Source organism: Galleria mellonella, unplaced genomic scaffold, assembly GCF_026898425.1.
Source record: "Galleria mellonella isolate WM207_F2 unplaced genomic scaffold, CSIRO_AGI_GalMel_v1 utg5358, whole genome shotgun sequence".
Classification (NCBI taxonomy): domain Eukaryota; kingdom Metazoa; phylum Arthropoda; class Insecta; order Lepidoptera; family Pyralidae; genus Galleria; species Galleria mellonella.
In genome coordinates, this window is record NW_026442110.1 from 161,469 (window position 1) to 180,587 (window position 19,119).

Here is a 19,119-nt window from a genome sequence, read left to right on the forward strand (position 1 = left end):
CTTATATTTCAAACAATCCGATCTAATCTCGCATGTCGAAAGTTTCGGTTCTCTAGAGTTTACTATTTGATCTGGCACCCAGGTCTAAAGGTAATGGTGAAAGGCTAAAAGTTTTAACATAGTTTCGTCTCACATCTGCGCAATAAAGTAATAAGTATGGATAAGATATTGTGAATTCTCTGTATGTCTGTGATATTTTTATTGACAACTGCATATATTAAAATATGTAATAAGTTGCAAACTATATTAAATATAATACATACAATATAAATACAAAATAATGAATAAATTAATAATTTCATATACATTTTAAAGTGTTATTGAATAAATTTAATTAAATACATACAAGTAATCTTTGCTAATACTTTAAATATACAAAAGTAAGTTTTGTTTGTTTGTTTGTTTGTTACCTTATAGTGCTTTAACCGCTTAATCAATTACTGTAAAATTTGATATATACGTACTATATGGGATGAAGAAAGATATAGGCTAATTTAATCTTAAGTGTCAGTAAACATAACTTGGTTACATAGACAAAGACGCGGATAAAATGTATAATTGTAAATAAAATTAAAAAATACCTACTAAATTGAAATAAAAAAATTAAAGAATTTTCTATATTACGACTTATTTAATTGTAATAGCAGTAGTATTAAATATATTGCTGTTTTATAAAAAATAACGTACATTTTGTAAGAGACTGTAACGCTGCTCCAGTCTTTCAATGTATATCAATCATAATATTTCCAAAATATAATAAATTTGAATTTCTATTATGACAATAAATTTAAAATTTACACTCTTGTATCTTAAAACGTTATATAGTATAACATGGTATTTCGTATTCCACTTTTGGTTACAAAATTAGAGATGTCAATTAAACATTACAATTCGTGTCATTAATATTCTCATCTTTATTTAATTGGCAATTAATTTAAGTGTGTCCTTTAAAGTTTAATGTAAGGAATATTCAGTACTATTAAATATATCATTACGTAAAATTCCGACACGATTGCCAACTGCGTCATTAACTAGCACTTACTATTTTTTAGATAATTACTATATCTTAAGTTTCGAAATAAAAAGGATGTTAATTATTTTTTTATTATTATCAATAAATTATATTATAGTAATATAATTAGTTACTAATTCTTGTATAAAACAAATTATCTATTACTTATTACTTTATATTGTGTAGAAAGTATACTATGTGTCTCCACTCACCACCCATTTTATCCTCAAAATTGCGCAAGAGGCAACTGAGGGAACAAAACTAAATACATATCTTAATATAAAAACTAAAGTACTCAACCGATTTTATTAAACTTTCTATGGAATCAATCTGAAAATTACAAATGACGGAGAGGAAGACGAATGGAGTAACAAATATAAAGACATACAAACGAAATTGCAAACCTCCCCCATTTTTAAAGTCGGTTGAAGAACTATGTATTAATAGGCTTTTAATTTTAATATCCTTCTCTCAGGAGGTCATAACAGTTAGCAAAGTAAATTAGCTCAAGTCAAGCGTATTACTACATTAAGATATAGCTACCTACTTCGTTCTGCCTAGCTCGTTAGGCGCCTAGCGTAAAAATATATATTTTAACTATTACATAAACCATTTTCCGCTGTTGTGTTCGAATACTAAACCGAACGCATCGCTTATTTACCAAAATTAACAGAAGGTCCGATTGCACGCCCTTTCATTTCCAAGCAAGTGGAAACATGTAAACTGGGACCAAACAATTCGGTGACCTGGAAATCTTAGAACAGTTTCGACCCAAAGATTAATTAGTCGGAGCAAACAGCTCGACTCTCGACTAATCTCGAAATCTGTGCATCCAACCGAAATAAATAATTATCTCCGCTTGGTAAATGCAATGTATATTTAATATATTAAAATGTAGTTATAATGAGTGGACTTGCTCAGTCGTCGTATACTGCGCTCATGTGAATGTGGTGCAGGGTATTAAGGATATAATTGCTGTTAGATAACATGGAAGAGGAAAGCAATAATGGCGCTGCTAAACAAAAAGTAAGCTGTTACTTACTGTGTATTATTAATCTTTTTCTGACATGGAATGCTTGGTAACTAATCAAGCGAGGAATTATTAAATATAACATACATTTTCATTGCACACATGTATATAATTATGATAATATATATTATATGTGTATAAGTATAAACATGCTGTTCAAAAGAATCGTTTAGAAAAAGTAAATAGATCTTTTTGAGAATGGGGATTAAAATTTATAATAAAATATTAAAATATGCATTGGATCTACCTTTTATTACATTTAAAAGTTTTATTAAGAATTATTTAACTAATAAGGCCTATTATATACTAAACGATTACTTACAAGAGAAATGTACTTGGCTTTAAATAATAATACATGGGATATTTAAACTATTATCTATATTATGAGTTAGGTCTGACATATATTTAAATATATTTTAACATACAATCTAATATAACATTTACAATAATGTACTTAATTTATGTAATTATTTAAGTAACTTTTGTTTTTGTCTGTATTGACACAAAATAATTTTGAAAACAACTTTTGTTGAAATAAAATCAACAGTAAAATTTCTTGTCTGTTCTTTTCAGCTATAATTGCATTCCGAATGAGTGGTAGAACCATAAAAAAGGAATGTACTCGTAAATTATTATTTTCTATAAGTAAAATTTGCACTGAATAATTCATATTATTCAAATTTAACAAAATATAAAAGTATAATATTCTAATTATTTATAAAATAAAAAAAAATATTTTTCACTCAAATTATTTTACGGTTTTATAATATAGTTTGAAATACGTTACTTCAAGCACCGAAACTAATAAGTACGTATATTTTTTTTATTTTACCCTATGAGAGAATCCGTTTTATGACATCGTTTTAATGTCTCGAAACAGAAGTAAAGGACTATAAAATCTTTCGGTAATTAAACCGTGAGAGAGATTCCTGGAAGCAATTTCACTTTTCATTTTCCGTGAATTGCTAAAACTTAAAGTCTCCATTAACATCTATATTGTCAATAAACTAATTTGAAAAAGAACGTAAAAGTTGTGAAGAACAGACATGTTTTTTTATAAAATCATTGTCATAAAGAAAGACACAGTCAACACCTCAACTTATATGAAAACTGTGTCACTACTAAATTGCTTACCTTGATCTTAAATTATTTATTAAAAAAAAAAACTTCTTTCTATACTAAAGCCTATTACAAATGACATCTTTATTTTATCATTTCTAGATTATAGTCGACATAAATTTTATCTGAAATAATATTATAAAGAATTTTTTTTTTATATTTTTAAAGGATAAACTCAAAACTACTCAAGTAGATTAAAAAATTCTTTTACTTATAGAACGGCTACATTGTGACATGGCCTGCATTTTACTAAAAAAAAAACCATGCGAAACTGGAGCAGTTCTTTTGATCTGAAAACTAAACTACAGAACCGATTTTGATAATATTTCTATAAAGTTAATCTATAAATATATCCTTTCAGATAAAAAAATCCAAATCCGTTTAGAATTGATACAATTATAAAACAAACATAATAAACGGGAACAAACATAATAAAATACGATCGAAATTGAGAAACTATTTTTTTTAAGTCTGATGATAAATGCAGTTATGGTATCTTTTTAGATCTCGTATTTGTGTTATTAGAGAGACTAAGAGGAATTATAAATATATTACTTAACTTATTATAATTGAAAAATCGTATGATTACAGATCTGTTGCCTACTCAGACAAGGGCTTCTTTTGATAGCATATTGCCTTATATTTATTTTGCTGGATACAAATTAAATATAAATTAATTAATTAAAATTATTATTTGTTATTATTAAAAAGAAAAATATTAAATAATTTTTGTTATAGACAATAAATATGAGAATTCTTTTATCAGAGCAAGTCAAAAGGAGAACGACGTCGCAGTAAACCTGAGCTGGATTCAGCTCGTGATGAAATAAAGCAGTTCAAAGAAAATTTACTCCAGTCCATCGCTACAGGAGAGTGAGTATTATGAAAGTGAATGTATTTAATAACATATATTCTCGTCAAGCATTCATTTTAAATATTCTTTAGACTTTAGTAGTAATCTAAAGATTATTAATTCAAAAATAAAATAAAACATACCAGACCAGACTTTATAAAGGTGGATTAAATTCACTATTATTTGATTTTAGAACGCGAGATTGTGTACTAGCGAAGTAAAAAAAAACACTATTTTGCTCCGTAAGGAAAACAATAACTTCAAATCGTCACAATATTTTAAAGAAACCGACAATCTGATGGGTTTACTCCCTGTAAAATCCGGTAAAATATATTTATAATTAAAGTAATAATTGTCTAACGTACACAAAAATATACAGACAAAAGTTCTAAAGTTTCCAATATTTTAAATAAAATTTTATTGTTAAACAGGTAGTGAATTGTAGGTGTATTTTAATTATTTTAAAAGAAGAACAGTAATATTACTCAGCAATTTTAATTTTGTCACGAGAGAAGATGATTCTTTATCATTGTTTGTTTTATTTTACTGGCCAAAAATAAATAATAATGATAATATTTGAATAAATGTATAAATTATACTAGATTTTTTTTTAAATGGATATACTACCGTTACTATAAATAACAGAACAGAATAAATATAACAGACCTACGCTTAGTCAATTATTTTTTGTACTGGTAATAGTAATTTAAAGAATAATGAAAAGACGACATTCTCATTATTATTCCGCATGAGATGTACCCATTACGTTTCAGAACTTTGGAACGATAAAAGAAAGAATTGACAGGTTGACACAACATCTCGTAAGACAATGCGAGAATTTCAGTTGCAAAGATCCATAAGGCGATCTTACTGTATAATGCAGAGAATGATAAAGATTGACAAAATATAAAAGGCAGTTGCAAATATTTAGAAAGCAGTCTTAGTGTAAAATATGGAGAATGAGAGAGACTTATATCTTTGTCGTTCTTCCAGAAGATTCTATGTAACATTGTCCGATTAATAGAATATGTACAAGATACTGCAAGAATTTCTGTAGTAAATATGTATAATACAGCCTTACTGTACAATGCAGAGAGTGATGAAGATTGGCGAATTAATGCAGTCACTTCTTTCAGAAGATTCTGTGTAGCTTTGACAGTTTGATAGAACCGATAACGATACATACATAGACTAGACAAATAAATAGACTCTGCGAAAATTTAAAAAACAGTCTTAAGAATGCGGAAGAATGTTAAAGACAGGCATAATTTGTCTATCTATCGTTTTTACTAACATTATAATTATAGATTTGTGTACCAATTTTGAAAATGAGTTCTAAATTAGTTTTTAATTAATATAGAAATACAATGTAAACAAGAACCTTTTATTAATGACAATTTAAAACCTAAAAATATCTCAGAATACGAATCATAAAAATCATTCACTGGCCAAATCGTCTTTGAATTCGCAACCTCATAGATTTCTTAATAAATAATTAAGTTATGACGCCCCCTTAAATTAATACACTTCTTCTATAACTTGTAATAAACATAAAAGTCTTCCACAGCTGTAAACCCTTCGCCCTTATTCATAATTTTTAATTTCCGTTCTGGCAACGCGCTCACGAAAATGTTTCGGTACTGCAAAATGTTTTATCGAAAGCTGATTGAAAAGACGTGACACTGAAAATTAAAGCTGTTGAGTTAAAGAGTTCGTATTTTATTATTTATATATTAAATGGAGGAAATGTCTTTATTTAATTAATGAAATGCTAAAGAAATATTTGGTATTATTTTAGGGCGCGTTCTTAAAATGTTATAATATAAATACGAATATTTACATTATAGCATTTGAATTTTGTCTCTATTTCGGATTGCTTGTAGATTAAACTATATATTTATAGAAAATGACTATAATAAAAAAATATTATACAACATTATATATAAAATAATTCGTTCTTGAAAGGTTAATTTTTAAGAAAATATTTGAAAACGAAAGATACAATTACTTAATTGTTATTTAGTTATTTTGGATGTAATCATGAATAATACATATTTATAATGACTGTATCATTTATGATTATATATAAATTTATAGCAATAATAATTAAAATAATATACCTTTCATAATTTTATTGTATGTTTTAAGATGTTAAATAGTTATTTTATTTTATTTACAGAAGTTGTAAATGCAAAGTATTCTGTAAACGTTATAGTTAGAAGAAATCCGAAACTTTTATACTATTCAACAATTCTGTTTTTCTCAGTGGTTCTTCCATAATATCTGAAAGTGGCGGAGAAATAACAATTCCTCAACAACCGAGATCTCGCTCGGCGTCCAAGGCGAGAGAAGCACTTCATATACCAGATAATGTTTTGGCCGAGCTCGACGAAACAAAAATATTTGAACTAAAGGAGGTACGCTTTCCTGTTTTTACATGTTAAGTAAAATTTTTATTTAGAATTAAATTATATTTAAAATGAATTTATTTTTCATACTGTATTTTAATAATTGAACAGTTATTGGGTACACACAAAACCTATTTTTTTCTTTAGAAAATCGTGAATAACTGTTATGAATCAAAATTAAAGTAACAGATACATAACATAATAATATTGCAAAAAGTTACAAGTCCGTTGATAAATAATATGGATAAATATTGGAATGTTTTATACTATACTATACTAGTATTTTATATAATTTTTTTTCATTACAGGCGTTCTTGTTATTCGATATGGACGGTGACGGTTACATAGATTTCAGCGACTTACGAGCGACATTAGTGAGCCTTGGAGAAAAGATCGATGAACAAGTAGTAAGAAACATGCTTTCCGAGGTAAAATTTACAACATTTAACTTAAATAATTTATGTTTTGAGTAAGATAGAATAACTTTTTCAGTTCAATTTTGGATTGGAAGAATTTGCCAGAGTGAGCACTATTTGTTGTGACAATTACTGTAAAAGTAGAAAGAGAAAACAGTAATGAATTTACGTTCTATTAATATTGTGAATATTTGGATGTTATACTCAAAGTTTGTGAAGATATTTGGATGTTATACTCAATCTCGCTTAATTGGTTGTACAGATTTCAATAAAATTTAACTAATACATAATGATAATGAATAGATACACATAGGAGATATTTAAAATAAATTGATATGAAGGGATTTAACAAGAGCAATGTTTGATTTTTATTAATATAATAAATGCGAAATTTATAACGATAGACAGAGAGATGCATTAAGCTTTATTATTCTTTTACTGAATGAATTAAATAAAATTTGGTACACCTTTAAATTATATCTTAACACATAGAGTTGTTTATGTACTCATCAACGGTGACGAAGCAACGGGATACAGCTAATCTAGATATTTTTATCCTAAACTACACGCGTACAATGTCGCGATCACAAAATATTAAAGTAACTATTTTAAAAAAAAAAAAAAAAAACTATTTCCATAATATAAAACCAAATATACTATCTAGGTTTAGTTACATACGTTCGATTGTCTAGAAAGTGGGTGACAACTTCAATATCACGTAACAGTTATTTAAAACTCGTTTTGTATAGGCAACGCTTCGATAGTTTTCAATATAAACCCCGGTTTTACGGTATCTGGGTTGTACTTGCATGAAATAGTCATACATATATTGTAATGTATGTATACTTCGTAAGTTTTAGGGAGACAGTATTGTTAATAAATAATAACGTGCAGGTATTTATTGTTTACCTAAGTTAGACGCAGAGCGCTATATTTTTGATACAAGAATGTTTTTTTTTTAATAACATAGAATACTTTTAAATATCATGTAATTGCCGTAACACTTTGCTAACCGGTGACGAGTTAACTCGTCATTGTACTAGCGTGTAAGTACGTCCTTCTAGTAAGACGGCCAAGAGCGTTTGGATTACAAAGCGTTCATAAGCAAAAAATTACTTTTCTTTATATTAAGGTTTCTATCACAATTTTAGTTTAATTCCAAAGATTTCAACTTTGACGGAATTCCCAGTCAATAAAGTACTAACAGAGTAGTATTCTACGTTAATTTGAACAGCAACGGTCGTGAGTTTGAAGTTTGATTAAAAAAAATTACACACACCTATAATAAATCAAATTAATCTAAGTAATGGCGATAGGCCCGCCTCTGAGTGCGTTGGGTTTTAATGTGATCGAGGAAATCTGTGTATATTGAATACTACGTTTACCATAACGTTAACGGTCGACAAATACCTCCGACTTCCCCATTGAGTACTTATTATAGTATATATAAGTATATAGTAGTAAGTACTTATATAGATTCTAACTGAACCGACAAACTCTCTACCGCTAGATATTAAGTTTATTAAGGAAATAATACTGTCTTATCTTTTAAGTTAGAGAAAACAATGCACATTTATAAAGTTTTATTAAAATTGAGCGGTTTCAGAGATTAGCATAACGGAGATCGTGTCCCTTAATTTTTATATATTCAAATAAATAAATATAATTAATATAAGCAACATCACGAGGTTAGTACATAACTACTTTTTTGACACAAAAGTAATTAACCTTGTAGTCTTCAGAACTGGCAACATATGAGGAGTGACATTGGCAGCATGGTATATTTTGTGACATCCATGGTGTTCCTATATATAATGTATATACAACTGTCATAATTTAATACATAGGACGTCAGCTTGATGGCCATTTACGTAAGAGGAAACAATAGAACTGTCAACCTTTATTGATTTCCTTGCCCATTAGCTACAAAACAATAAATAATATTCAGATATTTCGATTACAAATTAAATAATTTATTATTAAAAAAAAAAAACAGGTTTGATACGTATGATATAATAAAATATAGTGACGTGTAATTATAAATATTTTACTGAATTAGATGTTATTTTGCAGGAGGCTATATCGCTGGTTATTTAATTAGAATTATTATATTTAAATGTGCTACCATTATAACGTGTTTCCAGTTTGGGTGCTGAAGGGTTAACACTAGGCTCCGAGCAACGATCTATTAATTTGGCTGAAGATACCTCGTTTAGAGGTGAAACACGTGTCTCAAAACATGCGTGGGCGAAATGAAAATCGGTGTTTAATGACTGGCCGTGTAGTTCTGGCATAGAATAGGCTACCCCTTCCTTCCCGTGGGTGTCGTAAAAGTCGACTAAGGGAGAGCGAGGGATAGGCAGCAGCGTCCCTTTTAAAACATCTTAAAACCTGAGTGCGGTTACCAATCCACCTGCCGAACATGGCAACTACTGACAACCCCCCCCCCCCAGGGGGCGACTTACGCTCGATAGTGAACAGTTAAAGGCTGATATGATGATTAATGATTAATATGGACGATTGTAATAATAATTGTAGTCAATCATTGTGTTGGCAGTCGCACACATACTAATAATAGCGAAATGGAACAAAATAATTCTTATCAAATAACCAGTGTATTTAAAAAACTTTTAACAATTAAACTCAACACAATATATTGTTATAGAATTCTATAGAGAGAAATCGTGGCCGAGCAATTTAATTCATTCACATTTACAAAACAAAGCAAGCTCGAAACAGACTGAAACTTTGCTTTTCTTTTAATTCCTCTTAAGTATTGTTAGTAAAGTTAGAAGTTATAAGGGAACCTGTCGAAAGAGCTCTCTAAGCCCATGTCAATCCACCGCCACGCGCTTGTGACGAAGGGAACAGAAAATGTCCTTACATTCTTATAGGGAATCTAATTTTCTTCTATCGACTAGGGTAAGTTTTATCTACATTGAAAAGAATGACCTTGCTATTTTCTGTAATGGTAGTACGAGGTTTTTTTTTATTATTCTTACGCCCTTTTTACACATACTCGTGGTTAATGTCCTTTTTTCTTTTTATTAGTAGGTTTAGCTTAAGTTTTTTTAATAATTTATGTATATATACTCATTTACAATACTTTAATATATATTAGTATTTTTATGGCTTGTCAAAAAATATTAAAAACATTCGTTTTGATTGGAAAACTCATAACACGAATGTACTTGAATTATAAATAAAGTAAAAAAAATATATACTTTTATACTTCTATATTACTATAATAAATTTTAATTTTTAAAACTTTTAGTGGCTTTAAAAGTATATACGATGTACGAAGATTAAATGTTATTTATTTTACAATTTGAAATTGACTACGCTTGGACTAAACGTAAAGTTTTTATAAAATATAAAAATAACTATTATATTAGAAAATTTTCGAGTAAACTTATCATCGTCATCTATGTGATTTTTTCAATAATTCTAAATCAATTTTGTTAATTTTTGTCGAAAGAATTTATTCCCGTATTTTTTTTACTGATTAGTATTTTTAGCCCATATTTTTGTTAGTACCTATAAAAATATGCCAAATGAATGGTATCTATATATTTTTATCTATATTAAAAAATATATATGCAATTATACTCACGTCTCTTGCTTTTATGATGAACATAAAACCAACATGCTCATATTTCATCGAGTATATTTGAATCTAACGTCGCAGATTACTTTTGTTTTCAAACGACTTCAAAAAGACATTCTCAATTCAGTTGTATTTTTGTATCAAACATCATAATAAATACTCTCATAACTCCGTCAGTTGTAAACTGATTTGAAGAATTCTTTTTTGTTTGAAATATTAATAATTATATAATATATAAATATATATGGTATTACAGATTCGTTCCATTAAAATTTAATCAAAATTAACTCAGTAGTTTAATTTTTAAATAAAATAACTGGTTTTGCTACTACTGGTGCCGGTATTTTATTTGTGGTATTCGACTACTAGAGTACGACTACTAAAACAAACTATTTTGTTTCGGTCAGATTTGAACCCATGACTTCTAAGTTTAATAAGTATCTTTAGTAACCACTGGGCCACGAAGTTCTGCTCTGCCTTCATTGTTCATAAATAATAATATAATATATAAGCACATCCATTGCCTGGAGCCCGAGTTAAAAAAATAATATTTTTTCCGGCGCCTTATTGTTTCGCCGCCGGTTTAATTTACCTTCATGTAGTACAATTTATGAGTTACGTAAACTGCGTATATCGCCAAAATTTGTTCTAGAACTTGTTATGAATATTTGTTACAATATTTTTTTCTTGTACGAAAAAAGAACTTTATTTTGACTTGTTAAGTAAGAGAAAACGCTCATCAAAATCTATTATTTTGATAAATAATGAATGCATTGAATTGCTAAAAAGCAATTATACTCTAAAAATTCATTGTAAAATATGGTCAAAGAGATAGAGAGAGAGAGTACTTGGAAAATAGGATCTTTTAACAAACTAAACAGATACTAAGTAATCACTATAACAGCAATAATTGAATATTTTATATATCTAATTAATAACCATGTACGGACTGTTAAAATAAAGCATTTTAACATAAGTATATTCTAACACAGAGATACATACAAACACACATACTTTTTTAAATTATATGTGTGTAATAGACAATAATTCCTCTATTTATAAAATTAATAATCAATTGTTAAAACCACGTCATGACGGCTTATCTTTCATATTTTATTACCTGAAATAGGTCAGAAGCGAGCGTACCGCACGAAAGCTCATTTTATAATGCAAGTACCAAAATTAAATTTACCGACGCTAATTAAAATATATTCCTTAAGGCATGGAATATGAAAGTGCATTTCATCTATTATCAAGTCTCATATAGTAAGTTATTTATATATGGGATATAATATAATAAATATATAGGATTCTAAAAAAATCAGTCCCTCCGCAAGAAAAAGCAGCTCCTAGCTGCTCTAAAATCAAATGAGTTTTATATCTAGTACACAATACCAAGCTGTGTGTCTATACCGAATCACAAAAAATAATATAATTTGCGATTGTTAACATTCAATTTTGGTACTAAATATTGAAATAAAATCTTTTTTTCATGTAGGCATCGAACCCACTGGACTTTGATGCATTCGTCAACCTCCTAGGATATAAAACTTTGGAGCTTGACTCAGAAGAAACTTTGGTTGCAGCTTTATCTCGCTGGGACCAAGATAATACCGGATATATACCTGAAGAAAGGTAATTTTTTTCTATTTTTTCTTATAGACTTAAGTAAAATCTGTACTACATCAAGTTGAGATTTATGTATAATATGGGTCTATATAAGTAATAAATATAATTTTCTAATTTTAGATAACTTCAGACATCTATTATTTATTTATTTAAGGCGAAAGCAATTCGCAAGTAAACGATCATTCATTGGTTCTAGACGGGAGTTTGTCTTCTTGCCACTTTATTGATTTACCACAATTGCTCACTTTACCATCTCAACTTTATCAACATTTCTATCCGAAATTTATTTTGGAGTGATGAAAACAGTAATAAATCCTTATTATTATAAATTTGATAGCTTTAATATAATTTAATTTCTCAATTATTAAAATTGGGTCATCATTGTTAATCATTATAAATTTCACCCCATTCATCAATGAGAAGAAATTTATAATGATCATTGATAAAACTCTAACGTTTGTCCATAAAAGGTCGCCTTCTTCTTCTTCAACTTCAGACCTTTTAAGCGACTTCAAAGTGAGGCACGCTCTCAATTCGCCAATATATTTTTAATAAAATAATACTTCTTAAATGCCTCTTATGACATTTTGTAATGGAATGGCATTCTTACTTCATTACATGTGGTGAAAATATACTAATAGTGATTCGCAGTCATGTAATTACGAGGCACTATATTAATACATTTTAGTACTTCTAAACAAGTTTTTACTTTTGTTGTTAATAAACTCGGGAGTAAAAGTTATTAAGTGAACATAATTAATACCAGTAAGTTATTATTGGAACAATATTGTGTCTTCTAGCTAGCGTACATATGCTTCAGTTTAAAAGCAAATCAAATATTTGTATCAAGATTAATCAAAAACTTTACAGACATATAAAATATAATTATATTATAGTTAATATTGAAAACAAATTAATTTACTTGTGTAAAGTTGAACAACGCCACACGAGCGAATCCAATCCATGTTCTCTAATACAAAAGCAAATTAAATAAAATACTGTAAATATTTTATTTAACTCGCTTTCCTATCCGTCTCTTTATTACCTTGTCTTTGACAATAACGAGTCTAAATGACAAGAATTTTTGGTAGCATATTAAATTTAAAAATATTTAAATTTAGATCATGGAATTGTGTCTAAAAACAAATTGTTATCCACAACAAGCTAGATGTTGCTTTGCAAAGAAAAAGAAAGATTATAAAAGAAAATGGCAACTACTGGCAAACCTCCCCCTTATGACGGAGGCTATGCTAAGCAGTGGACAGTTAACAGTTGATATGATATTATCCTCATCTGGCGCTGAGTTTAGATATAATTGTTATTAACATCTTGACATCTTGCAAGTAATAAGGAATAAGATCCGCAAACTAGGTACGAGAACTTATCTAATCTCTGCGGTATTGAGGCGTGTTTAGGAAGTTGAACGCGAATTATTAAAGGAGACGAGCACATTTTGCGATAAACAAAGTATCTTTTATTCAATAACTCAAGAAGCTTCTACAATATTGATCTTATTAGGTTTTACCCACGACTTCATCCGTTTGACTTAACACATGGTGATGAACCAAGATAAGTAGTAATCCATGGCCTTATCTACTTTAAATATTTAAATACTTTGAGATTTTCCCAAGAGACTACAGCATGGGGTTCTTCAAAAGGGGGGTAAAGAGTTTTCTTCAGGGTCGGCAACGCACGCGTAATACCTCTGGTATTGCAGGTGTTCATAGGCTACGGTAACCACTTACCATCAGGTGGGCCGTATGCTTGTTTGCCACCTCAGTGGTATAAAAAAAAATAGTACTTTTAGTCTCTTTCTCCTATTAGTAAGAGCACAAAGATGGTATTTCTCATTCTTCTACTGGTAGAAGTTTGATATTATTCTTCGTTTGAAACACTAAGCACTCAGAGTTTTTTAAGGTCAGATTGACTTTATCTTTAAAATGACTGTGAAACTCGACTTTGTTTGTTGGATACGTTGACATCCAGGATTTTAGTACTTTTAGAGGTAATAATGAATATTTCCTAAAATTGAAGAGCTACTAAATAAATTTATATTATTAAATAATTTATTCTAGCTTGATTATACTTATATACTTCTGTAAATATTTTCAAATAAAAACAATTTCAAAATAGCATTGAACTCATCGCAATTTTATTTCCAGAAATTGAATACCACTTTTCCGTCCTAAGTTTATATATAGAATCTGAAGTGGCAATCCTATAAGTTCTATAATAACAAAGTTTTGCTATCATACCCGCACAGTCAGTCTCGAGAGGGAATGCGAATCCAAACTGAATGACAAGCGTCTAGATCGCATAATAATAGCAATACGATCTCTAAACGCAAAACAAACCCTCTTATGCATAATCTATGCAAATATTTAGACTTAGTTACTGAGCTTGTGACTTAGGTATTTCAAGTGACTAGAAATTTATATATTCCCTCATATTACATTTATTAATGACTAGCGATCCGCCCCGGCTTTGAACATAAATATGATATATTTCGGATAGAAATATAAATTTGTTTTTTTTTATTTGATTTAAAAGGCAAATTTTTGGTACTTTAGATTTCATTGTTGTGATTTTTTTGGTGTGTTGTAATCTGTAATTTATTAAAAAATAATAATTAGCCTATGTAACTCGCTGATAATGTAGCTTTCTATACGTGAAATGCTTTTAAAATAGGTTGAGTAGTTTTTGAGTTTATCTATTACAAACAAACAATGAAATCTTTTCTCTTTACATGCTGAATATATATCCTCGGCTTTGCTTTCTTGATTTCGACCTACTTTATTTCGTGCGTATATGTATCATGTATATATACGAACATTTTCGCTTTGTTAATTTTAGATTTTGCTTTATAAAAAAGCAACTTGAGACTTTAGTTGTATATACATAAACATACATACTGATGAACAACGAAGTATTTAGTAGACTGAAAATATTTGAATTTAGAATGCAGAATCGTGCTTTTATCTATACACTTTTCTTAACAGTAAATATGTAGTAATTTGCTTCGCAAAAACAATGTAATAGGATTGTTGACATAATCGCATACATAACATAATTGGGTCTTTTGGATGTTTTAAAAATCATAAGAAATCTAAAATTGCATACGTTCCAATCTTAGATTATATAGATAGAGCATCGATTCTCAAAAACAGGTTACCTTTTAGTCAGCTAATTGTTAAACTGCCTTGGTTTTTTTATTATTATTCTATATACTTACGCATAAAATATATCTTGACGTATTATTTAATAAATAAAATAAATGTTTACGCATTAAAAAGATGCAGATAATATCTATCATGAGATCACTCATAACTATTATATTTCATACACACAAAATTATATGAAAAAGTTGACAAGTTTTTTTCCAATGTTTTCTTCAATTTTCATGTTTACAATAAAACTAGAGATAGATGTTGTCTATAGACTTTAGAATATCTACGTATATGCACATCCAATACCAATATCCAGTGTTATTGATGGATACAGATGACCGTTAGTACTGTTTCGTCACATCGAGCAACCAACTTTGTGCGAGCAAATATTTGTTTTATTTACTCGTAAAAAAAACTCGATGTTATACGAGAAAAATAATATTTCTCATCAGTCTGTGACAAAATATATACGAAGTACCCAACATTTACAAATAACAGGAACAAAACATTTATTAAGGAAAATGTCTTAAAACATTTTATAATAATTCGTAAATAAACATCAGACGAGTTCAATTACAGTACTTCGGGTTGATTCTTAAGGATTGTACATAAATAATTAATGGTTACGACCCCTAGTGACAGCTATTAGAATACTGAAATAAATTATAAAATGTTATTATTATTATTATTTTCAAATAATATGGATATATATACTTATATCATCATCATATCAGCCTTTAACTGTCCACTGCTAAACATAAGCCTCCCCGGCCTGGGGGTATTGCCAGTAGTTGCCATGCTTGACAGGCGGATTGGCAACCGTGGTTAGGCTTTAGAGATGTGTTAAGAGGGACAAGGAAAAGGAAGTGGTGCCCTATTCTATGCTGGGACTACATTGCCACTTAAATTACACACACATACACTACACAATATACACAATACACATTACACAATGTACTTATATATTGTGCTTATATTATCTTTATAATATTATAAATGTGAATGTGACGAAAAAAAAAATAAAAATATTTATTTAAATAATTAAATAAATATTTTTATCTTATGTATCAGTAGTCACAAAGAAGTACTCAAAATCTCAAAATTTACCTACTAGTCCATGTAGAATATATAAGGATTGTATTGGTACATAATAAAACGGACTTTTATTCATTTTTACACTACGTAATTTTCTAGTTATGAAAAAAAACATCACTTCTCTTATCTCCGAAGTTTCTGAAGCGAAAAATCTAAAATAATTATCTCTTATAAGAGTAGGTATATATGAATATTACAAGAAAATTATCAGTCTTCAAAAACAATCATAATTGTGCAGTCTAGTTTTAAACTACATTTATGGATCAAAATAAGAAATTACGAATTGTGGTATTCATAATAATAACTGTTAATTGTCTATTTCGTATGAGAAATGCAATAAAGGTCATTTTGTGTCATATATATTTATGTACGGAATCCTCGACGTATGAGTTTAACCCGCACTTATTTATTTCGTTTATGTTCGACTAATGTTTCTTTAGGTAAAAATGCTCAGTTTCATTGTGAAAATAATCCTTTAAAAGCGATTTCGATATCATGAATAGTAGAATTTGTTGATGTCTTTCGAACGTGACCGATCAAAAACATTTTATTTATTCATAATAAAAAATGTACACTGATTTCGTGTCAAAGCACTTATTTAAATATTTGACGATGCGATATAAAGAATTATTTATACGTGTACAGTAAAGCTGGATTCAGGTTTATTAAAATTCTCAATGCAATCTGTGTTTTACGACGCCGCCGAATAGGCGTTCATATAATTCCAGGGGAAAATTTGACTTGAAGACAAATACGAAAACATTTGTAGGCAGTACACACGGTAGTAAAATAAAATTATGTGTTTCACTTTAAATCTACACTTTGTTTTCTTTAAATTGATTTTCTATTGTTGTAACGAAAATTGTTATTTTTAAACGGAGCAAAGGCAAAAAAGGTTTCACTAGAGGGAGACTTTGTACACAAGTCGTTTGCTTAGGTAACTCTGTCCCTTTCGTGTTTCTACCGTAAGTAGTAGTGTTTGCAGGGCTGTGTTTTGGTTTGAAGGCAGGGATATTGCTGTAATTTTACAGGGAACAGAGGTATAACATTTTACTCCTCAGAAATGGCAACGCATGGGGGGTATCAAGGGCGAAACAGTTTACTCTATTATGACCATGGTACTGTTCCTTTATAAGCAACAGTTACCGCTTTCCATCAGGTGGGCTGTCAGCTTGTTTGCCATTATAATTTGCAGAAAATAAGGGTATTCAGTAATGAACATCTGAGTCATAGATAGACATGGAATGAATAAAAGATAAGAGTCTAAAAAATATGTGAAAATTTGCGTTTTTTTATCTCTGTCTCACATTGCCTTAAATATAATTGTAATGTTGCATTTTCCTGGGTTAAAAATAATTCAATAAAGAAATTGTTTTTATTAACAATAAAATAAATTGTATGTATACTTTCAGAATTCGACACGATCTTATGACATGGGGAGATCGTTTCACTGAAAAGGAAGCCGACTATGCTTTGGATGAAGCGCCTATAGTGCAAAAGAATGGCACACCAATGATCGACTACGTACGTTTTTGCAGTCAATTGTGCGGTCTTAGGAAGGCAAATAAAAGTAACGAATGATTCTGGAATATTTGCATAACATTTCTAATGTAGGCAATGGTTGCGCTTATTTTAAAAAAGTTTAATATTACAAATATTTGTTATAATTTATCTATTTGTTATATTTATATAAATATTATTAGTTATATTACATTTTCAGTTTTAAATAAAATTTATAAAAAATGTTTGTAACTGTTTTTATAATAATGTAATGGAATAATATTACATGTAATTAATATAATTTAAGATTTTGTTATTTTTTCAATAAATAAAATTATATTTCATGTTCTTTTTATGAATAATATAATTAAAAAATCCTTCACTTCCAACCGTTGTATGTATCTGTAATCTATAGTAGTGTTAGAATAATATTATTAATATTGTTTAAAACTACATTTTTAAAAACATCACAGGGATTTGGAAAAATTTACTTAAATTGAATAAAATTTATATGATTATAATTAATAAGTTTGAAAATACATTTTAAAAATATAACAACAGTTTGGAGAAATTGATTTTGATGTAATTTAAATTGTGTAAAGTGGAAACGCAACAATTTTGTAAAAGCAAAGTTGTGATGCTTGGAAATGAAGCGTTTTCAAATGGGCTCTTGCGAAATAGAGAAGTTTGAACAAGTAATAACCGACTGTCATGAATTCAACTTCGTCGGCTTTTTGGAGTTTTAAAAATGTACTCTATATCTTCATTATTTACTAGACGCCAAAATATATTATTCATCAGTAAATTATACATTTATTTAATATCTAATCTTTATGAGAGTTCGTTATGGTGGAAATGTACAAATCAACCATAAATATTGATATTAAAATTCAGATTTCAAATTGAAGAATTTCTATAAATTTTAAATTAATGTTTTTTTATGTACATTATTAATTTTTTTTTTTTTGCTTTTATGAAGTACTAAAATACAAAACTTCTGACATATAAATAAGGAAGTGACATTTTGTATAACTAAAGTTATCAAGTGGAGCATCATATATTGTCATTGTTGCTGTTCAAGTGACGGTTCTATTTTCCAGCAAGCGGATTATCTACATATTTGGCATTTTTATACCACTTAGAATGGCAAACAACCTCACGTGATGGAAAGTGGTAACTGTCACCTATAGATATGAACAGTACCATAAACATATAATTTCTAATTTATATAAAAAAGAAATTAAGAAAACTTGTTTCTATTTACATTATTCATTTCAAACGTC

At 28.6% G+C, this 19,119-nt stretch overlaps 2 protein-coding genes across 2 annotated transcripts in view; one reads left to right on the forward strand and one right to left on the reverse strand.

The window, feature by feature from the left end:
• Positions 1–19,119, reverse strand: part of LOC113519004 (cubilin) — a 256,728-nt gene that overhangs the window by 136,717 nt on the left and 100,892 nt on the right. The window lies entirely within an intron of this gene.
• LOC113519005 (myosin regulatory light chain, smooth muscle) lies at positions 1,916–18,172 on the forward strand. The gene is made up of 6 exons (XM_031914887.2): positions 1,916–2,038; positions 3,928–4,034; positions 6,281–6,431; positions 6,731–6,850; positions 11,944–12,080; positions 17,749–18,172. The coding sequence occupies exons 1-6, from the start codon at positions 2,000–2,002 to the stop codon at positions 17,915–17,917; spliced, it is 723 nt and encodes a 240-aa protein (XP_031770747.1). The 5' UTR covers positions 1,916–1,999; the 3' UTR covers positions 17,918–18,172.

Bases quoted from the DNA above. Each gene is read 5' to 3' on its own strand.
- LOC113519005 (XM_031914887.2), top strand. From the start codon at position 2,000: ATGGAAGAGGAAAGCAATAATGGCGCTGCTAAACAAAAA. The intron at 2,039-3,927 runs GTAAGCTGTTAC...TTCTTTTATCAG, and splicing joins ATGGCGCTGCTAAACAAAAA to AGCAAGTCAAAAGGAGAACG. The intron at 6,851-11,943 runs GTAAAATTTACA...TTTTTCATGTAG, and splicing joins TAAGAAACATGCTTTCCGAG to GCATCGAACCCACTGGACTT.